The 19,683-nt window shown below is 42.1% G+C and overlaps 1 protein-coding gene across 7 annotated transcripts in view; it reads left to right on the plus strand.

Annotated features, from left to right (window-relative positions):
- The window catches only part of RBFOX1 (RNA binding fox-1 homolog 1), a 1,186,796-nt gene that overhangs the window by 128,225 nt on the left and 1,038,888 nt on the right, over positions 1 to 19,683 (plus strand). For 2 of the 7 annotated variants that reach the window (XM_059861568.1, XM_059861543.1), the window contains exon 1: positions 11,497 to 11,567. In XM_059861568.1, coding sequence (XP_059717551.1) covers positions 11,526 to 11,567 — 42 coding nt within the window. In that variant the 5' untranslated portion in view covers positions 11,497 to 11,525. Of the gene's footprint in view, positions 1 to 11,489; positions 11,568 to 19,683 lie in introns of those variants that run through there. The other 5 variants (XM_059861581.1, XM_059861546.1, XM_059861544.1 and 2 more) reach the window with 5 other exon arrangements.

Below are 19,683 nucleotides of genomic sequence, written 5' to 3' on the forward strand. Positions count from 1 at the left end.
AGTCAAGTCAGCTCACTTAAGTCTTGCTCTGAAAATTCAAGGTTTGTTTGCTTTTTAATTAGAAAAAAGCTCTAATTGCAAACTAGATGTAGGAAACTCCTGTTGCCCATTGAACTGCTCTTAACCTCCTTAACATCTGCAGTGTAGAGCCAGCTTTTGAAAACCTGGACAATCAGTTAGTTATGAGGAAAAAGTTATTGTGGGCTTTGCCCCAAAGCAGTGGCTTTTGTTGAAGGCTGGCTGAGATCACCGGGACACCTCTGTAATTACCCTGGAGCTCCTCTTGGGTCAGGAGCGTGCCCTGGGCTGGGCAGTGTGGCTGATGAGTTGTTACAGAGAGCACACTGCAGTCACACAGCTCCTGGCTCTCTCAGAGCTGGCAATGCCTGCTCTGGGTGCTCTCTGCCCCTCCTGCCCTGCCAGCAGCAGCTCAGCCCCCGGTGAGTGATGAGAACACGAGGCTGAGCCTGGGGCTGCAGTTGCCAAAGCAAAAGCAAAGCATTGGGCTTGTGGTGCTTGAAAAGAAAGCTGATTTCCTCACCAGGATAGGGGAAGGGGCTTGGTAGGGACTAGGATTATCTGTGGTAGTTAAACAGTGCAATTCCATCCTGTTTAGCTACGGCAGACTCACTGTGCTGAGTCACCCCTGGTTGCTTTATGCAGAACATGCTCTGCCTGTGCCTAAAGAGGGTTATTAAAGACTGCTGAGTACAGAGAGCTTTAACAAAGAGATCTCAGAGTAAACACTGACATTTGTTACTGCCTCTGTCTAGCACTGCTGAAGGTCCCTGGGAACTTGGGAAATTGAGCTGCCAGATCTACGAAGATGAAATGAAACTTTGTTCTGTGCCTTCAGTCCCTTAGGAAAGTTTCTCAGGTCATTTAGTGTTAGTGCTGTGAGGAGAGCTTATTATTATTTTCCTAAAAATTATTCCCTTTTGTTGATAAATGCAGAGTGACAGCTTGGCATTGCTCTTAGTCCATTTCTGTTTGGTGAAGGCAATGCCTGAAGGACTGACAAGGCATTTTGCAGGCAGCTTGCCTGGGCTGTGGGCAGCACAGGATGAGTGATGGGTGTCAGATGGAACCACTGCTCCAACTGACTTGTAAGCTGTAGTTAAGCACATCCACAGGATGAGTTGGCAAGAAAGCACAAAATGTTCTGAGAGGAAGATTCACTTCTCACCATTCCCAGTCTTAAGCATAGCTGCTGTTTGAAAGAGAGAGAGCTTCAGGGGAGTGATGGAATGAGAGTGAAGGCAAGGTTTGACTCTTAGAAACTTAGACTGGGCCTTGCCTGAGTTTTAGTCAGTCTAATTTGCAAGGAGGAAAACCTCAGTGTTTGTAGAAGTCTTCCTAACACTTTCTTTGGATTGCTGCTCTAGTGAGTTTTTGTAAAATGTGTATATTGTATTGCCAAGCAATTTCAGAGATATAAATGTAGGCTGTTTGAAACACAATAAGTTTTCACCCTGAAAATATGAGTTGTGAATTACAAAAAACCCCACAATTCTTCTCAATTTTCATAGTGATTTTCAATTCCATGAGTAAGGGCATGGACAAGGCTTAGGGACTTTAAAACAAGGATAGAACAGCTCTGATCAACGTTTGGCTCTCAGTATTCCATGTTGTATGAACCTGGGGGAAGGGGGAGCTGCCATCACAGCTCTGGTCAGTATTTTGGGGTTAGTCCTGTCCTGCTGGGGTCCCACTTCTGCAGCTTTTATCTGTCCCTCATTCCCCCTCCTTCCCCAGCCATGCAGGCAGAGTGGGGAGGATTCTGATCTCAGCCTTCCCTCCAGTGAGAGCAGAGCTGGGAGGATGGAGCTGCTCTCTGCACTGCCTTAGGTGTGGAAAGACTAAAAATGTAACATGGGCTTAGCATTAAATTCATGTTTCCCCCTTCAGGCAGCTGCACTGTGAACAGTGGAGTTGCAGTGCTTATCAGTACTTTTCTGACTAGAAAGGGGAATTATGGCTTCTGGTATCAAGCCCCACAATCTGCATGCAGGATTCTTTTCCTATAAGACCATAATCTCTTTTCCATTGCTTCCTCAGTGCCTGAGGAGGGAAAGAGTGAAGGCCAAAATATGAAATGTGCCAAAATCCACTGCTCCCCTGGGCATGCAGCAAGAAAACCTCACCCTTTATTACAGAGATGCTATTTACAAGCTGACTGATGTTAATGGCTGCTTCACCACATGTAAAGAAAATAGTTTTCTTTGGGACATTAATTTTTGGCTCTGTGTTCATTTTCCTGAGGGTCCTTTTCTGAGAGGACAGCCAGTACTCCTGCCAAACAGTGAGCTCTAATACTGCTGTGGCTATTTTTTAACTAGATACCATTTGATTTATAATCCAATAACTCTAATTTTAGAATCAGTAAGCTCCAGATAACAGAGCAGGTCCCAGGTAGAGCAACTTCCCATGTAAATTCAGCTTTAGTAAATAACCAGGGAGCTGGTTGTGTGTTTGGAACAGATCAAAACACCAGGAGCCAGTGCTGGCTGCTGGAATGTTCCTGCTGTGCATGCGGGGACATTTGGACAAGCAACAGGAGACATAAAACTCAGTTAGTTCATCTAGATCTGCAACTGGTTGAATTTCAGCTGTTTCTTGTGGGCATGAAGCAGCAGAGAGGTTTGCAATGACTAGAAGTTGTGGTGCTGTCCTGCCCAATGCTGGATTTTCAATGCTGGAGTTGTGATGTTGTCCTGACAATGCCGAATTTTCAGTGCTGGAGTTGTGGTGTTGTCCTGCCCAATGCTGAATTTTCAGTGCTGGAGTTGTGGTGTTGTCCTGCCCAATGCTGAATTTTCAGTGCTGGAGTTGTGGTGTTGTCCTGCCCAATGCTGAATTTTCAGTGCTGGAGTTGTGGTGTTGTTCTGACAATGCTGAATTTTCAATACTGGAGTTGTGGTGTTGTCCTGCCCAATGCTGAATTTTCAGTGCTGGAGTTGTGGTGTTGTTCTGACAATGCTGAATTTTCAATACTGGAGTTGTGGTGTTGTTCTGACAATGCTGAATTTTCAGTGCTGGAGTTGTGGTGTTCTCACAATGCCGAATTTCAACCCTAGGCAGACAGGGCCCACAGCACAGCCCACACTGATCTGAAACAAATATTTATTTGAAACAAATACTCAGCCTTTTCTCCTGATGCTGTCTGAGCAGAACCTGCAGCTGCCCTTGTGGCTGTCAGAAGCTGCACATGAGCTGGGTGTGGGATGTCCTCATTCATTTTGAATGCAGTCACAACTTTTAGCTCCAAGTTCCAACATCTTAGAGCACTACAGAGACGCTGAAAATTCTGGCAGAACTCATTTGGCTGCTGTTATTCCAGATTCCACAGCATGCCATGGAAACAGGCTTACCCTGATGGCAGAGAGCAGGATGGTGCTCAGGGGGAAGTGATACAAGGATTTTGCCTTAATTTCCATTCTTGGTGCATCCATTCTCTGCATGTTTCAGCACTTTCTCAGAGCATTTCCCTTCCTTCTCTCTGGTTGCTGTTTTACTGCTGTTTTTCTTTAGCTGACAGGTTCTGTGGTACATTAGCAGCAGCTACATAATTTCATAGCTTGTATCCCTTCATAAACTCACTGTCCAAAGTATTATTTCCTTGCAAGAGATATAGATTTATTTTTCTTAAATATACAAATTTTAAATTGCCCTCAGGACTCGAGCCATTTATTCTTAAATTGAATCTTATTTATTGTAATCCAGTTCCAACTGATAGAGCATTCCTCATATTATTCTGACAGAAATAAACACAGAGCTGAAGTGCTATCTTGGCAGAGTTATATGAGCTTGTAATAGCTGCATGCAACTGAATTTTCATTTCACTTTTATTTATTGGAAAGCTATCCTAGGATTTTGAATTGATTCCTCACTTTTGTTTGCATTTATATGTATTTCTTCAATAAAAGGAAGAAATTTCCTGTTATTTCAGGCCTCATCAACCTTCCTGAAAAATAACATGAATGCTAGTATATAAGGAAAATTGAAATACTTAACTGTAGTTTTTCTATCCATGCCAAAAGAAATCTGCTAAGCCAGCAAGTGTTCAGGGCAGAAGGTGGCTTGGAATTGCAGGAGTGGGTTGAAATGGCATTCAGAGAACAGGAATTTTAATGTTTTAACAAAGAACAGGTGGTGCATATGCTAAAGTGTCCTGTGAATGAAGCAAACCTGGGATTACAATACTCTGGAGCTCTCCAGGCCCTGGGCAGTGCACAGAATGCTGTCCTGACAGAGCTGAGGGAAAGGCACTTGTCAAAAACCACAGCTCAGAGTGTAATGCAAAAATATTTCTAATCTATATCGTCATCAGTTCTTAGCTCACAGCCATGGGAGTAGAGTCCATGGGCTCTAGTAGCAGGAAGGAAAGATGAGAATGCTCTGGACAGATAGGTGATGCTCTCTGGTGTTCACCAGGGAGCTGAGAAGCACTCAGCTGTTTCCTCAGGGCATTAAAGCAGAGGGCTTGCAGCCACTGTTACTCTGCAACAACTGCTAATGCTCCCCAGCAGTGAAATATTTACATTTTGAGTCATGACTCTGTCATGTTAGACTGGCAGCAGTCTCTGCAGAGAAGATTTAAATGCAGGTAACATAGCAAAAACTGGACAGAAATATTCTGGTCTTTTTTTCTGAAAGACCCCATGTAATGCTTGTGAATTTTACAGTAATATAAGAGATACCAGTTCTAAATAAGAGAACTTCACAGTCATGGAATTGTTCCCAGCAATGGAACAATAGCCTTACATTGATTGTTTTCTGAAGTCTCAGCCCTAGAAGTTTGATCATAGCTTGTCCAAGCAGTTTGGGGAAGAAGAATGCAAGGTGGGTGGTGGATTGCTACAGCAGAACATTAGTGCTTAGATTTGAACAGCCCTGCACAAATATCACATATATAAATATAAATATATAAAATATATCTATTATAAAAAGATATATATTATATAACTATATAATATAAATATTATACATGCCAGAGAATCACATGAAAAGTATATTTTGTGAGGAACATCCTGCAACAGTGATCAGGCAGGTAACAAATTTAAAATATAATCGTTGACTGAAAATTCTGTAGCATAAGAAATATTTCTGTGCCTGGGGAAACAAATAATGTGGATACATCCTGCAGCTGATCTTTTGCCTTTAGTGAAAATGTTGGCTAGTTGGTGAAATAGACATTTCCTGATGAGGTGTTTTGGTGATGGGGTGCCATGGGAGAATGTTCCTGGGAGATTTCCACCATTTCCCAGGATTCTGAAGCTTCTTCTTGGCACATGGAAAAGATAATTTCCCATTAAAAAAAGCTCCCTGTGTGTCTTGCACTGCTCTTTCTGCTGTGCATCTGCAGGTAGTGGTTGTTTCTTTCAGCTTTGGTTGGTGAAAATCAGGAATCATTGGAAACATTTTCCCAGGCTGTTTGGAGTAGAGATAAACCCAGCTGGGTTTATCTCAGCTTCTAGTAAAGAGAAACTTTTGATTTCTTATCTGAACTCAGCTGCAGTGTCACTGGGACTGCACCAAGCACTCCCTGCAGCCAGGGCAGGGCTGCTTTGCTGAGATCCCTGGGGACCTCTGCTGCTGTTCCAGTGCAAGGGCAAACCCCGGGATGGTTATCACTGCTCTGCAGATTCTGCTCCTGATTGTCTCCTAATACTCCCAGATAAATGTTCCTGAGTGACTTGTAGGTGACTGAAATCTCCTGCCTCAGTAAACCTAAAGTAATTCTGCTCAGGAGATAATGGGCAATGTCAGACATGCTCATCTGTGCCCTTTGTGATTATATTTCGAAAGTATTTATTTAACTCTCCACTTGTTTTGTCTTTTTCCTCACCTTGATTTCACAGCAGATCCTGCAATAATTTACCCACTTCATGGCCTGCTGGAGGGTTAGGAAATACAGAATCATTCAGCTGAGCAGGAGTAGGTAGGAATATTCTGGGTTTCTTCTTGCATTGCTTCTATTCTTCATCTTTGGGAGACATCTCTCCCTGTCCTTTACAAGGCTTCATTGTTCAGGATTCTGAAGCTGCTTCTTGGCATGTGAGAGAGATAATTTCCCATTATAAAAAAAATTCCTTGTGTGTCTTACACTGCTCTCTCTGCTGTGCATCTGAAGTTAGTGGTTGTTTCTGTTCCTTCACCTCAAACAATTAAACCCTTCTAAAAATGTTGCTCTTTTCTTGTGTTTCTAATCTTTTGAGACCTTGGACAGCCATGCCAGGCTTCTGTTTGTTTTTCTACTGTGGAATCTCATGCTATTAGACACATTCAACTGCAAAATGAGTATTTGTATGATTTTAGATGATCTAACATTAATATGCTTATCACTCCTAGTAAATCTCATCCTTGTTTCTTGACTCACTGAATCAGTATATTGGCAGCTCCTGACACACAGCCATTATCCTTGGCTTGTGATAGGGGGATTTCACAGAGAAGTTTGCATTAAATAGGATTCAGGACCATGGATTAAAAAGATAAAATATTTTCTTATATCCAATAAATAAATGATTTTTTCTGTGACTTTATATTTTCCAATTTATTTTTATGTAACCTTTGACTCACTGAGTGTTATCTGATGGAAAAAGGCAGCATTCCTTTTTGCTGGTGTAACATCATAAGGGAACCATTATACTCTACAAGTATATGAACATATCAGAGTTGATGAAATTATATTTTGATATATTTTTATCTTTTGATAATTTGGTGAAATGTTATCTTCCAGATAAGCTGAATACATGCCAAGTCTATATAAGTATGAAAATGGCTCCACATTCCAGGGCTAGCTATGAGTTGTGGAACAGGGATGGTGTTGTGCACTCCCTGCTCTAAATGATAGAGTTGGGGTTGTTTTTCTCTTTGGGCACAGTGGGAAGGTGTTTGTGCTGTGTAGAACAAGAGGTGAAACACCTCAGTAATTCCAGATTCATGCAATAAATGCTGGGAAGGCCTTGCACACTACCTGCTATTGCTCACCAGCTGGAGAGCTCTGCTGCTGTGACATTTCTGCATGGAGCATTGTTCTTTGTGTGTCTGGGGACACCTGGGGGTGTTCCCTCTCCTGGGTATCCTGCGGCAGAGCTGGCCTACAGCTCTGTCAGGGGGCCACAATCTGTTCCTGCTTTAAAGGGTTCCTGGGTCAGACCATTCTGTGTAAATTGATTTCAGTTTGCTGTCTGCTCAGCCTTGTGCATCCTTCTGTCCTCAACCCTTTTCAGAAGCCTTCAGAACATTGTTTGATTTTCTTTAGAGATGTCTTACAGGAATATGGAGTCCCCTTTCCAGAATATCTGAATATTTTCTTCATTCAGGAACTTCTGTTGCTTTTGTCCAGGTTGCCTTCTGCTGGGGGACCCAGAGGAACAAAGGAAAACCTGTCAGGAACTTTGGATTTAACAAAGCACCAGCACTGCTGTGAAATGGACATGGCAGAGGAAAAATAGTTGTATTCATCTGATGGGAAAGAAATACCACAGTGGGGAGGAACACAGTTACCAGGCCACCCAGTCCTGGGGCTTTGGAGCTTTTCTGTTCCAGCCCAGTAAGGTTACAGAGTTCAAGGCAAGCTTCTCAGGAGAAGGGCATGTATGCCCAGCCCCTTTAGAGCCATCAAATGCAGTCTTGTGCTACAAGGAGGGCACGCTAAGTATATTTAAAAGAAAGATTGTACAGTTTTTGACCAGAAGAGAAATGGATTTCCACTTAAAAGTGGAATAAAAGAGAATTTTTCAAGTAGTTTCCCTTTTCTGAATTCTAGGATAGGGAAAAAAGTCCATTATCTTAATTCCTATTTCCAGTCTCTGCCATTCCATGCTGCTTTCCACAGAAGGAAAGATTTCTTCTTGTTACTACTATTTCTTTTTTGTCCTTTTCCCCTTCTCTCACCTTGAGGTTGCTGACCCTTCATGGATGTAAATGCTCCCAGCAGGGAACTGGGACTCCCTGGATGTCCCCAGAACCTGACAAGGCACAAGCTCCTTGCAGACCCAGAGCCCTGCAGACTCCAGGCTCCCCTGGTTTCATTTTCTGCTGCAGAGCCTTGTGCTGATGATGAAGAGGAGTGATGAGGAGGGCCCTGCCCTGGGTCTTTTTTGCCAGCCCCACTTGGTGCCCTGCAAATCAGCTGCCCTGTACCATCCAGCACCCTGATTTATGTGAGACATCACGTACTGATGCCTTTATAGACAGCAACTTAGTGTTTCAGAGGAGTCTGCATGTTACAAAAAGGGCAGCAGGTGTTATTTAGACTAAATTGACCTTGAAATTGATTTCTTTATTTTATGACTTACTGAGGGGAGATTAATACTTTTTTTTTTTTTTTTTCTGCAGCCTGAAACAATTTACATGGTAATAGAAGGCATAGTCAGTCAAATAAATTGCTGGAAGTAGTGGTGTTCCAAGAAAGAAAATATGGATCTTACTTGCATTGATTCTCTCTATCCCCAGGGAGTAGCTAAGACTTTTAACACTGGGGAAAGACTGCCAAAATTTATTTTTCCCATTAAAGTCAGAAGAATGGAAAGAAATGTCTGTTAGCTGACATTTAGTCCAAACTTTCAGTTTGAGGGGTGGGGAGAAGGCTGTGCCCCACATAAAATTTAGGGAGTGTTTTATTGCTATTTCTTGATTTCTCTAAGGGCAGATGGGCAGTAATGGGAATCATAAGAAACTTCTGGAAAGCCTGGCATGGACGCAGCATAGCTGCCCTTGGTAACAGAACAGGCCCTGAAAATAAAATAGCTTGTAAATGGTTGCTGCAATTCCACCTTCGAGTACCAAGTAGAAATCACCTCAAAATACAAATGTTAATGGAAACAAGAGACCCAAAAGAAATTACCTGGAGGAGGCACTGATGGGAACATGAAGTGTAGCTCTACAGGAGGGAGAAAGTTTTTGTTTATTGTGCTGCTGCTCTGTTGCAACTGTGTAATTTCCATTTTCCTGCAGCCTCCAAGACAAGTGCATAGTTAAATGATTTGTCAGTGGCACAATACTTTGCATAACCTGAACATGTACCAGATATTATTATGACACATTACCTGAAAATGAGTGTGAAAGCAACTCCACAAACCAATTTTTTGTTTGCTGTAAATACAGAAATGGTGCAGAGGAAAGTGTCTTAGATGTGAAAATCATTATGGTGGGAATTAATCTCCTTTGTCTGTCAGAGCTGAATGCTGCTATTGCTGCTGGAGGGAAGGAATGGTGATTTCAGCCTGTGTGATGCAGGAGGAGGAGAAAGGGGTTTGGTGGATCCCAGTCCAACCATCTGGAATTACTGGAGAAAGGATTTGGGCTCTTGCTAGCAGGTTTAGATTAATCTGTATTGTTGCTGGTATTCTCTGCCCCCCCTAAAAACAGTCTAAACCTGAGGAGTTTTGATGGTTTTGCTTTTATTTTCTGGTTCAATGTGCCTGGATTTTTCACAGGTGGTAAGGGAGTTATTAATAGGGAGCACCCCACGAGCTTCCCAAGGAGCTGTCCCACATGCAGCACTGGCCTAAAGCTATTTATTAATTTGTTACTGCTACACAGAGCTGTGCAATGCTTAGAGATTAGCTGGGTTGGGGAGGGAAAATAAGTATATTTGCAAAATAGCTGCTTAAAATGTCATATTTATTTGGAACTCGGGGCATTGCCTTCTGGAAGAGTGGTGTGAAATAAAATGTGTTGTGTCTCTGCCTGCCTGCCTCTCCTAGGGAGTTTCCCAGGAGGAACAGCCCTGCAAAAAGGTTAGTTTGGATTGCCCCAGTCCTTCCTGAGTGCTGTGAAGCTGTGATCCCAGGGAAATGGTGCAGCCTGAGGAGCTCTGGAACCAGGGGGGAAGGAAATGGGCAGGGAATACCAATAGCTGCACATCCATCCTGCTGCACAGAGTGTTTGCAAAGCAGGAGCAGGGAAAGGGCTCTGGGGCAGCAGGGACACAAGGGAGGAGAGTGACAGGAACCCGCTTGAGGAAAATCTGAAAAGGCAGCAAAGGCACAGCTGCTCAGTGGCACAGCAGTGGTAAGGGTAGGGAGGCACTGTGAAACCACCCAGGGCTGGAATAGAGATGTGCTTGGTGGTTTTCTTCAGTGTTGGTCTCTGTTTGCAGCTTCTTAGTGGACAATAGTGACTGCAATCCTCCGTGGGAAACATGGAATTGGGCTGCAGGGGTTTGTCTGGAAGGTGACTCTGGTGGTAGTTTGTCTATTTGCACCTTGTAAAGTTTGTTTGTTGGCACTTCCTGTGAAGGAGATGGTGTTTGCAATGGCTGAATTGAATGGACAGTGAGGGACACTCTAATTTATACAGTTCAGAGACTTGGGGATACTCAGGGTGAAGGATGGAGAATTACTGCCGGCTCCCTGAAATATGATCTGTCTCCTAGGTCATAGCACATCTCCTATAAATAAAGATTCTAGAAGCTTTATATATGGAGGCATGCTTAATGATGATAAATTAAAAGTTTATAGCAGTTACTCTTTGCTGTCTTGGACAGATAGGCCTCAATTTCAGCTTATCAGACTTTAATTCCCAAACAGTAGGGGGAACTGTGTAGCTTGGCTTGCTGTGTAAATCTGATCTTTATTGACAGGGACTGCATGACAAGAGGAGGCCAGCCCTGGGAGCCTTTTCAAACTCCAAATATGAGTGTAATGCCTGTATTCATTAGGGAAGAGGCAAGAATTTGTTGTGCTAACTCTTTCTAACATATCCTTTAAAAATCAGAACTGTTTTAATCACTGCCCTGAATCTTGCAGCTGAATTTATTGCAGCTGTGTTTAGACACTGTGGCACTTCTCTCAGCTGTTTAAAACCCTCCAAGCCTCTGTTCCTGTACTGCAGTGACAGCAGAGCACTCAGCTTCTTCTCATGCCCAAGCCCCAAACTGCTTCTGTGACTTGTGGAATGCCAGCTGGGCTGTGGGAGAAGCTTCCTGAAGGGTAGAAAATGAGGGATTTTACATTGCTTTAGGGTGCACCTAGATGGACATGTGACACAAGAACGGTGAGCCAGCATAGCCATGGGCCTGCCTCCTGCACAGCCTGTGCTGCAGGGCTTTGGAAGAACATTTTCAGCACATAAACCATGGTTCCTTTGATGGGATGGAGAGTCATTTGTCATCAGATGCTGAGATAATTTTGAGTGACTGTGAAACTGCCACCCAAATATCATGTGCAGGGCTGCTTCAGGAAGTGCAATGGAGCTCTCCCCTGAGTTTCTGAAAGGCAGAAATCCTGTCCTTCCCACCCCACTGCCTTCCAAAACATACATCAGGCTGCTGCCTTCCTTGGGGATCATTATGGTAAAACCAAAAAAGTGTGTAATTCAGTCAAAAGGGTCTTTGGCACAAGATGAACAGCAATGAAAATCTCCACAATCAAATGTTTCACTAATGGCACCTCTGAGTCTAATCCCAGTGGTGCTCAATGTTGGTCTTTATTCCTGATATGTAAAATGCCGTCTATTATCTTTAAACAGACTATTTTTCCCCCATTTTCTCTTTTCAGGACTATAAATCTGATGTTATGACTCTGGTTTCCAGTGCCAAGAACAGTCCTCAAGGTCCAGTAAGTAAAGCATTTTGCTGAGAGATTAGATTTTGTAACTGAGTTTAGATCTTCTTTTAAATTGTTCCAGTCATCAATCATTGGCACTAACTCTTACCTGTGACACCTTGCTGCTTTTGAAGTGACTGCACTTGAATTGGCTTAAATGCTCTTTAATATGTGAATATATAGTACAGGGAATATCTGTCTCAGCAAAGAGAGGCAAAGTGATTAAAATTGTTGCAGTTGGGTTCATTAATAGCCCTGAGGCTCTCTCTTGTGTGTGCTACAAACTGTGTCACCTGCACACTCCAGCTGGGCTCCGAGCTGTGTCACTGCTCTGGGACAAAATCAGAGGAAATGGGAGGGTGGGCCACAACTGCAACACCTCTGGGATTCCATGTTGTGGTGAGGAGGGCAGGTACAAAAAGAGAAAGCAGAAGTTTGGGTGAGTTCAGAGCCATGCAAGGGCAAAGCATTCACAAGGGCAAGACCCCTGCTGGCTTAGAAACTGAGCAGGGCTGGACCAAATGAGATCTGCCTTGTCCTGGCCTAAAGGTGGGATAGAACCTTTATAGGTTATATCCTTTATAGGATATACCCTGTCTGTGCTGCAAGCTCCATTTTGTGTATAATACCCCATTTTGGCAGGAAATGTGTACCACAAACCAAGGTTATGCTGAGGTGCTGTGGATTTACAGCCCTGTCTGATTTACACAGGGGCTGGTGGTACTCAGCACAGGCTGATGTCACTCACAGTTAATCATTCCCTGCAGTAAAGATCCTTTAATATGTTTTTGGGGTTTTTTTTGTCTCTCTAAAGCAGTAATATTGTGCTATAGGGCCTTTCCAAGTGCCTCTCCTTGGATAGTGCCAGGAATTGAAATGATGTCACTGTGAACACTTTGGGTATTTCCCCCCTCTTTTTCTGATTATCTAATCTGTATCCCCTCAGACTCGAGGTTGTAGGAGTGTGGATTTATGCCAGAATAAGGAAATACTCAGGATTTTGAATGTTTGGCAACCCCCTTCTCCCTGTTTGCAGGCATGATTAATGCTGTTTTAAACATGAACATCAAGCATTAACCTTCTGAAAGGAGGAGGTGGTTGGACCTTCTCCAAATGAAAACTGTCTTTCAGTTGGAAATCTCTGGCTTGGAAAGTGCTTAGTCACACCATCGGAAATACAAAAATATCTTGAAAAGTAAAAATGTGCACAAGAGGTTTTAGCTTCTCTGATGATTTGACAGGATCCTTTTTTTACCCTGTATAGTAGGTTTTGGAAGAGTATCTTTCAATAATTCTTCCTTCACTGATGCTTTTTGCTGGAACATTTTGCTACACAAAGTCACAGCCTTTCTGTTAGTTTGTCAAAAGTTAACTTTGAGAATGGTGCTCTGAGAGGTGGAGGTTTATTTTTAGGAACTTGGTTTTTTGTGCTTCATATATTTGCATGGAAATTAGGTTTGTGTCAGTTAAAAAGGAATGTTTTGAAGAATGATGCCGTGTTTCTCTGACTGAATGTGTTCTCTAAACTAGGAAATGTTTTTACAAGTGCAGAACAGGATTTGATGAACACCTGTCATTTTGTACTGAGAAGGTGGGGGCTTTACTGAATTTCTTGGTCAAACTGTCTTAGGAGTTCTATTTTTCTTTTTCTTTTCCTTTTTCAGTGATTGAATCCTTTTCTGTCTGTTACAAAATGTCCTCAGACATTGAAGTAGTGACTTAACAAACAAGATTTCAATTGTCTTCTTTGAGCCTCAGTAACTTGGACTTTAATTATTTTTTGCTTATTTTTGAGTGATGGAAAGAGTTCTAAAGGCACTTTTAGCAGTGCATTTTAATGTATTGAAGAGGGTTGTGATGGAAAGAGGAAAAGGTTTCCTGTTTTCCATGATATTTCTTATGCCACACTACAATGGCATAAAAATAATGAGTTAGGAGTTGAGCTTATTGCTCTTGAAATTACACTGTCTCTGTTGTTGCTTGGAAAATTGTTTGTTGTGATGGATGAGGAGGAATACGTAGATTTTTCAAGTGTGTTGCCAGATCATTGCTTATAGAACAGTCTGGTAATAAAAGGAGAGTTGACAGATGAGAATTCAAATGGACCTGAGAAGGAATTATTGAATAATGCCCCAGTTCCAGGGCCTGAAAAGCTTATTTCCAGGGTTTTTTTCCTTTTTTAAAATAATTGTTGGCTTCTTTTCCTGCTCTTAGTGACAGATCCTATATGAAAGTCTAATGCAGCTCAATCTCAGGGTGAATTCACTCCTGTGTTACATCACTGAGACTGCATGGAAAGGGCTGGAGTCACTGTGATATAAAACTCCAGCAGGTAGTCAGATCTATCAAACTTCATGTTTCCTGATAGCTGGAGCTGCCTAATAGATTGTTTGTTAAATAATTCAAGATGTTTTCATTAAGCTGAGTGATTGAGTCTTTTAAAGCCTTTCTTTTGTTCTTAAATCTCATCAGGCAGTTGGTTGTACCTGCAGAGCTAAGAAAATCTAACTGAAGGAATTATTACTGGAAGCTTTAGGAAGCTGTAAAATTAAAGACTCTGCCAGACCATGGGGGGAGGGATTTGGACTGGATCCTTGGATTTCTGTCCCTTTTTCTTCTGGCTTCCTCTAAGTGCTGCACTCTTCTATCTGCAGCTTCAGTCTTTCTTAGGCTGCTTTAAATTCTCCTTCCTGCTTATTAAAGGTTTATGTTTTCTGAAGTGCCTTTGCTTTTCCCCCAGTCCCCATTTCTCCCACTCTGGTATATGGATTGGTATTTGATAACAAATATCATGTACTGTTTTTTAATCAAGAAATGTTGGGAAGAGGTAGTGGGAGTAAAATAGGACTCTTCAGGGTAATTCAGGAGGGACAATAATGATTTTTGCTGAGAAATAAAATCGCTGCAAGAATTGCTGCCTGTGATCTGAATAGAAATGTGATAGTACCTGAAATTACTTCATCTCTACTGCTGCTTCAGGAGGGATATCTATTAGCTGGAGATAATGACTTGCAAAAAAAAAAAAAAAAAAAAAAAAAAAAAAAAAAAAAAAAAAAAAGTGGATTTCTTTAAATTTCAGATTCCTATTGAATGGAATGTGTGTTAGCATTCCTTAAAAAAATATTAAATGATTCTGTCACTTTTAGGGAGAGAACAATAGAACTGAAAGCAAAAATAAGTCTTCCCTGAGCATCATCACAAAGCATTTGGATAATGGGTTGGGTGGGAGGGGAGAATCTTCTGCTCAGGGGGAGAAGGGAAAGTGCATTGTGCAGGCATCTCAAACAGTAACATGGAGCTGATCTAACTCATGCCAATAAAAACAACAAATCTGGGGAATATCTGGCTAAGTTTGGTTTTAGTTCTCAAACTCATCTATAGAACCACTGAAAAATAGAGGAAATTCTTTGCAGCTGTGTCATGAGGATCAGAGAGTGGTTTATGATGAATGGAATACAGCATGAGGGGAAAATTTTACCTGAGCTGTTTATTGTGGGAAGATTTTGCAAAGGTTTCCATCCCATTACTGATTTGGGAATGCAGGCAGATGTTAATGCACAGCAGATGGGAGAAATCAGAAGCAGGTACAGAATGCTGAGTTCTGCTCCTTCCACCTCCACCTGCTCACAGTGTTTTCCTCCCATGGCTGTGTGTTTTTATCCCAGCAGAGGAATTGGCCCAATGGCTGGAGGTCACAGCCATTATTCCATACATTATGGAGAATATTTCCACATTTTCTGGAAATGTCTCCTAGAAAATACTCCAGTATCATTTAGATGATGAGACAGTGTTACTATAAGTGCTTGTATAGGGAAAATCCTTAAATTAGAAATATTACTTAGTGATGAATGGAGTTAGGACAAACCAGTTAGTCTTAGGTTCAAACTCCTGTAATATTTTGACACCTTTTCCCTGTTCCACCAGGCTGTACTTGTGTGTTGTTATTAAATCAGGTGCTGAATGTTGTTTATCAGAATTAACCTTGCCTGAAGTGGTAATGGTGTGGTGTCTACAGAGCTGGAGCTGATTTATTATTTGTAGAGAAGCAGATCTCCAGGATGAGTTGACACAGTTGAAGTTTTGAGTTTTCCATTAATTAAAATTGAGTCAGGTGTCATCTTTTCTGTCAGGAGAGATGGAACAAGAAATTGCCCTGTTCTCCCAGCCTTCCTTCATTTCACCATTAGAGATTCTTCTGTGTTTGTGCTTTAGCCAGGGAGGTGAGAGACTAAATAAAATAAGAATAAACAATTTCCAATTGCAGGAAATTGAAAATCTGGGCGTGTCCTCTCCTTCTTTTTCTTGCCCTCCATCTCCTGTAATGATGGTGACACTTTATGATTGGTTTAGAGAGACTGTCTGACATAGGTGATAGGTATTGGAATTTTATTGTAAATAAAATACACGTAGTTCTTAGTATAAAATCTAACACCACCCAAGGGCGGGCAGTGTGCCTCTGTCTGACCTGCTGGACTGATCTCAGCAGGTCAGAGAAAGAATTAATAGAGAAGAGAAAATAGACAACCTTGAAAAGCAGAACCGAAGAGTCTCGGCTTCTTCTTCAGTCTTGGGGCCGGGAGTAAAAGGACTTTCTAACATCTCGGGAATCAACAGAGGCACAGGATCCCGGCGCCGGGGATGCTCGGGATGCAGGAGGCACCCGGAGATGCAGAGCGCGATGCCAAGGTGCCACCTAGTGACAGCCGGCAGCAAACCGTGCCAGCGGGGAGCCGCGCTCCCCCGAGCACCGCTCCTCGGAGCACAAATCCAGCCACAGGCACGGCACTCGGAAATTGGCTGTTTCTGGAAATGGTTTGCACTCCACTGAGCTTGTGTTCATGTGTGCTCAGTGCCCTGGCTCTGGTTTGCTGTGCCAGGGCAGGCACTGCCCCTGCTGCCTCCCAGGCTCCCCAAAATGTGGGGCTGGTGAGTTTGGTGCTGTAGTGCTCTCACCTGGCAGAGAACAAGTGTAATAATGGTGGGGAAAAAGCTTTTTTGAATACAGAACATTGAAATTTTTTTTTTATTTTTAAGACAACCTAGATTCCTTCAAACTTGTGAGTATTTGTACGACTTTTCCTGTTCGTTATTCAAAGAAAGGTTATCAGATTCATAAAATGGCTGGGGTTTATCCACTGGCATGGTATCACAAGTTGGATTTTCTGTAAACATTGAACTTATGTTCATGTGGGACCCTGTGCTCAGTGCCCTGGCTCTGGTTTGCTGTGCCAGGGCAGGCACTGCCCCTGCTGCCTCCCAGGCTCACCAAAATGTGGGGTTGGTGGGTTTGGTGCTGTAGTGCTCTCACCTGGCAGAGAACAGATGTCATAATGGTGGGAAAAAAGCTTTTTTGAATACGGAACATTTAAATTTTTGGTTTTTAAGACAAGCTAGATTCCTTCAAACTTGTGAGTATTTGTAGGATTTCTCCTGTTCATTGTTGAAAGAAAGGTTATCAGATTCATAAAATGTCTGGGGTTTATCCACCAGCATGATACTCAGAAGTTGGGTTTTTCTGGAAATGGTTTGCACTCCACTGAGCTTGTGTTCATGTGTGCTCAGTGCCCTGGCTCTGGTTTGCTGTGCCAGGGCAGGCACTGCCTCTGCTGCCACCCAGGCTCCCCAAAATGTGGGGCTGGTGAGTTTGGTGCTGTAGTGCTCTCACCTGGCAGAGAACAGATGTCTTAATGGTGGGAAAAAAGCTTTTTTGAATACAGAACATTAAAATTTTTGGTTTTTAAAACAACCTAGTTTCCTTCAAACTTGTGAGTATTTGTAGGATTTTTCATGTTTATTATTGAAAGAAAGATGTTATTTTAAATTCCTGTTTAAAATATCAGGTTCATAAAATGTCTAGGGTTTATTGTTGGGAATTTTTTTATTTTACTTTTCCAGGAAAAGCGCCGGTCTGATAGAGACTGAAATGAGTTACCATGTGCAATGGTCTGTGGTTTTTAGCTGGTAATAGATGTGGTTTGCTTGGAGAGAGTCAAATCTGGGAAAAATCACATCTGAGGCAGTTTAATTTTGTTCCAGAACTAATCTTTGTTGTGGGTTAAGTGGGAGTGTGCAGTGACAGTGTCTTATTGGCCATATTAGCGCGAGTGTGGAGGGAAATATTCCTGTCTGTATAAATGTCAGATGATAGGAGCTTTTACAGGATAGAATTTTGACATCTGAGAGTTCAAGTCAGCAAAGTCCAGCACATCTCAGGTTCCTCTGGAAAATGGCTGTAATCACCCTCTTCTTATTTACTTAGCAGAGAACAGAATGTGCTGATTGCCAGTGCACTTCCCGAAAGTGAGAGTGTGTACAGGAGGGGAGATGGCTGAAGTGGTGATTGGATAAATGTCCTCACGTCTCAGAGCACTTGGATATTCTTCAGGTGAAACATGTGAACACTCTGCTGGGGAAAGGTCAAAGCATTTGCTTGGAGCATTTTAGCAGGAGTCTCTCAGCCCCAGAATAAAGATTTGTGGGTACCAGTTTAAATAGACACATCTGTGTTTGGATGTTTGAAACAGAAATGCAAATTAGGTGCAAAAATTAAAACCAATTTGTAATTACCACACGTGGAGATTTTGGCAGTCTGGCTGTATTAAGGGTGAAGAACAAGCAGCTGAAAATAGTGGGATATTGATCTCCTCCCTTGGCTGTTTGTGTCCTTCCATGGGAGCTGTGAAGGAAGGATTTGTGCCGAGGGATAGATTTGCTTCTGAGGAGATGGCCAAACATCCATTTATTGCAGAATACTATTTGAAAAAAATGCAGGAAGAAATAAGCTCCCCAAAGCAATCTGTAGTATTGATGTTTTTAAAAAAGGAAGGGGTTATGAGAGTAATTGGAGCAATTGCAAGTTCTGCCTGTTGCTCATCAGTGTTTTCCAATTTACATCCTAAGAAAACTGCCAGTAATTTCCTGCCTAAGTAAGATGGAAAGTGTTGTTAAGAGCACAGCAGTGAGAGCATTGTGCATGATGCTTTATTCCAGTGGGGCCAGATATTATGGACCTTTAAGAAATAGCAGATGTGCAAGGATCTTTATTGTGGTCCTAAATTTCCCCAGCTTAGGCACTAGATGGCTTGTTGGAAATTTCCATTTTTGCCTTTAATAACCTCTAATAAATAGTCTTCCTAAGTTTTTCTTTAAATAGATTTTGAACCTGCACATTTTTGGGCATTTGAAATATTTTTAATTCTGTCTTTTGATCACTCAGTTGAATGGGGTTTCTCCCTCCTTGGGGAGCACATACGTTTTTTACTACTACAATTTTTGCCACTGTTTTATTTTAAATTTATACACAACAGTGGAAGAAATCTGCTGGTTTTTCTTCTATGTATACAAAAAGCCATAGCAGAATAATTCAGAATTACAGTCTGTATCTAAGTGTCTGTTTAATGCCACATGATTTTTGATTATGTAAAAGCCACTGAAAAATCTCCCATGAGTGAGTTGCCAGTGGAATGTTTATGGTGAGTTATAGCTGTTACTAATGCCAAATATTGTCAGAGTAAACTGTGGGTTTGATTAAACAGTTCTATAATGATGCTATCAAGGCCTCAAGCATCTGAAATATGGAAAACAAATGTGTGAAAGTACCAGCAAAGAGTGGAGTAAAACTGTGAGGCCTGAAGTAGATGTGCCAGAGTGTGGGTGTTTGTTACTTCATCTTCATTAATAAAACACTTCATGAGCACAGCAACAAAATGTGAGTCACTGACATGATGAAGGCAAGGATCTGGGACTTGAAAGAGATTGAAATCTGATCCAAGAATCCCCAGATAACAGGAATGGGTTGTGATGTTCTTTTACATTGTGGGAGAGAGCTTGAAATACCTGCTTTGAGACTTTTTTGTTTTATAAATGGAGTCAAAACTCAAATATTGCTAGGAAATTCATTACTTACAACTGGGCAATAGACCTAACCCCCAAGTGATTTTTTTTAAACCAACAACTGGTGAAACAAAGGATTGACAGAGGAGTTTCAATAAATGGGGTGTAGAGCAGTGAGATGAGATTGAAAACCAGAATCACTCACTTGGAGAGGGAGTCTGTTCCAGTCAGAACAAACTCCAGCTACACCACGAGCACTGGTTTGGCTCTGGATCAGTGTGAGGGAGGTTTTGAG

Source organism: Haemorhous mexicanus, chromosome 17, assembly GCF_027477595.1.
Source record: "Haemorhous mexicanus isolate bHaeMex1 chromosome 17, bHaeMex1.pri, whole genome shotgun sequence".
Lineage (NCBI taxonomy): Eukaryota > Metazoa > Chordata > Aves > Passeriformes > Fringillidae > Haemorhous > Haemorhous mexicanus.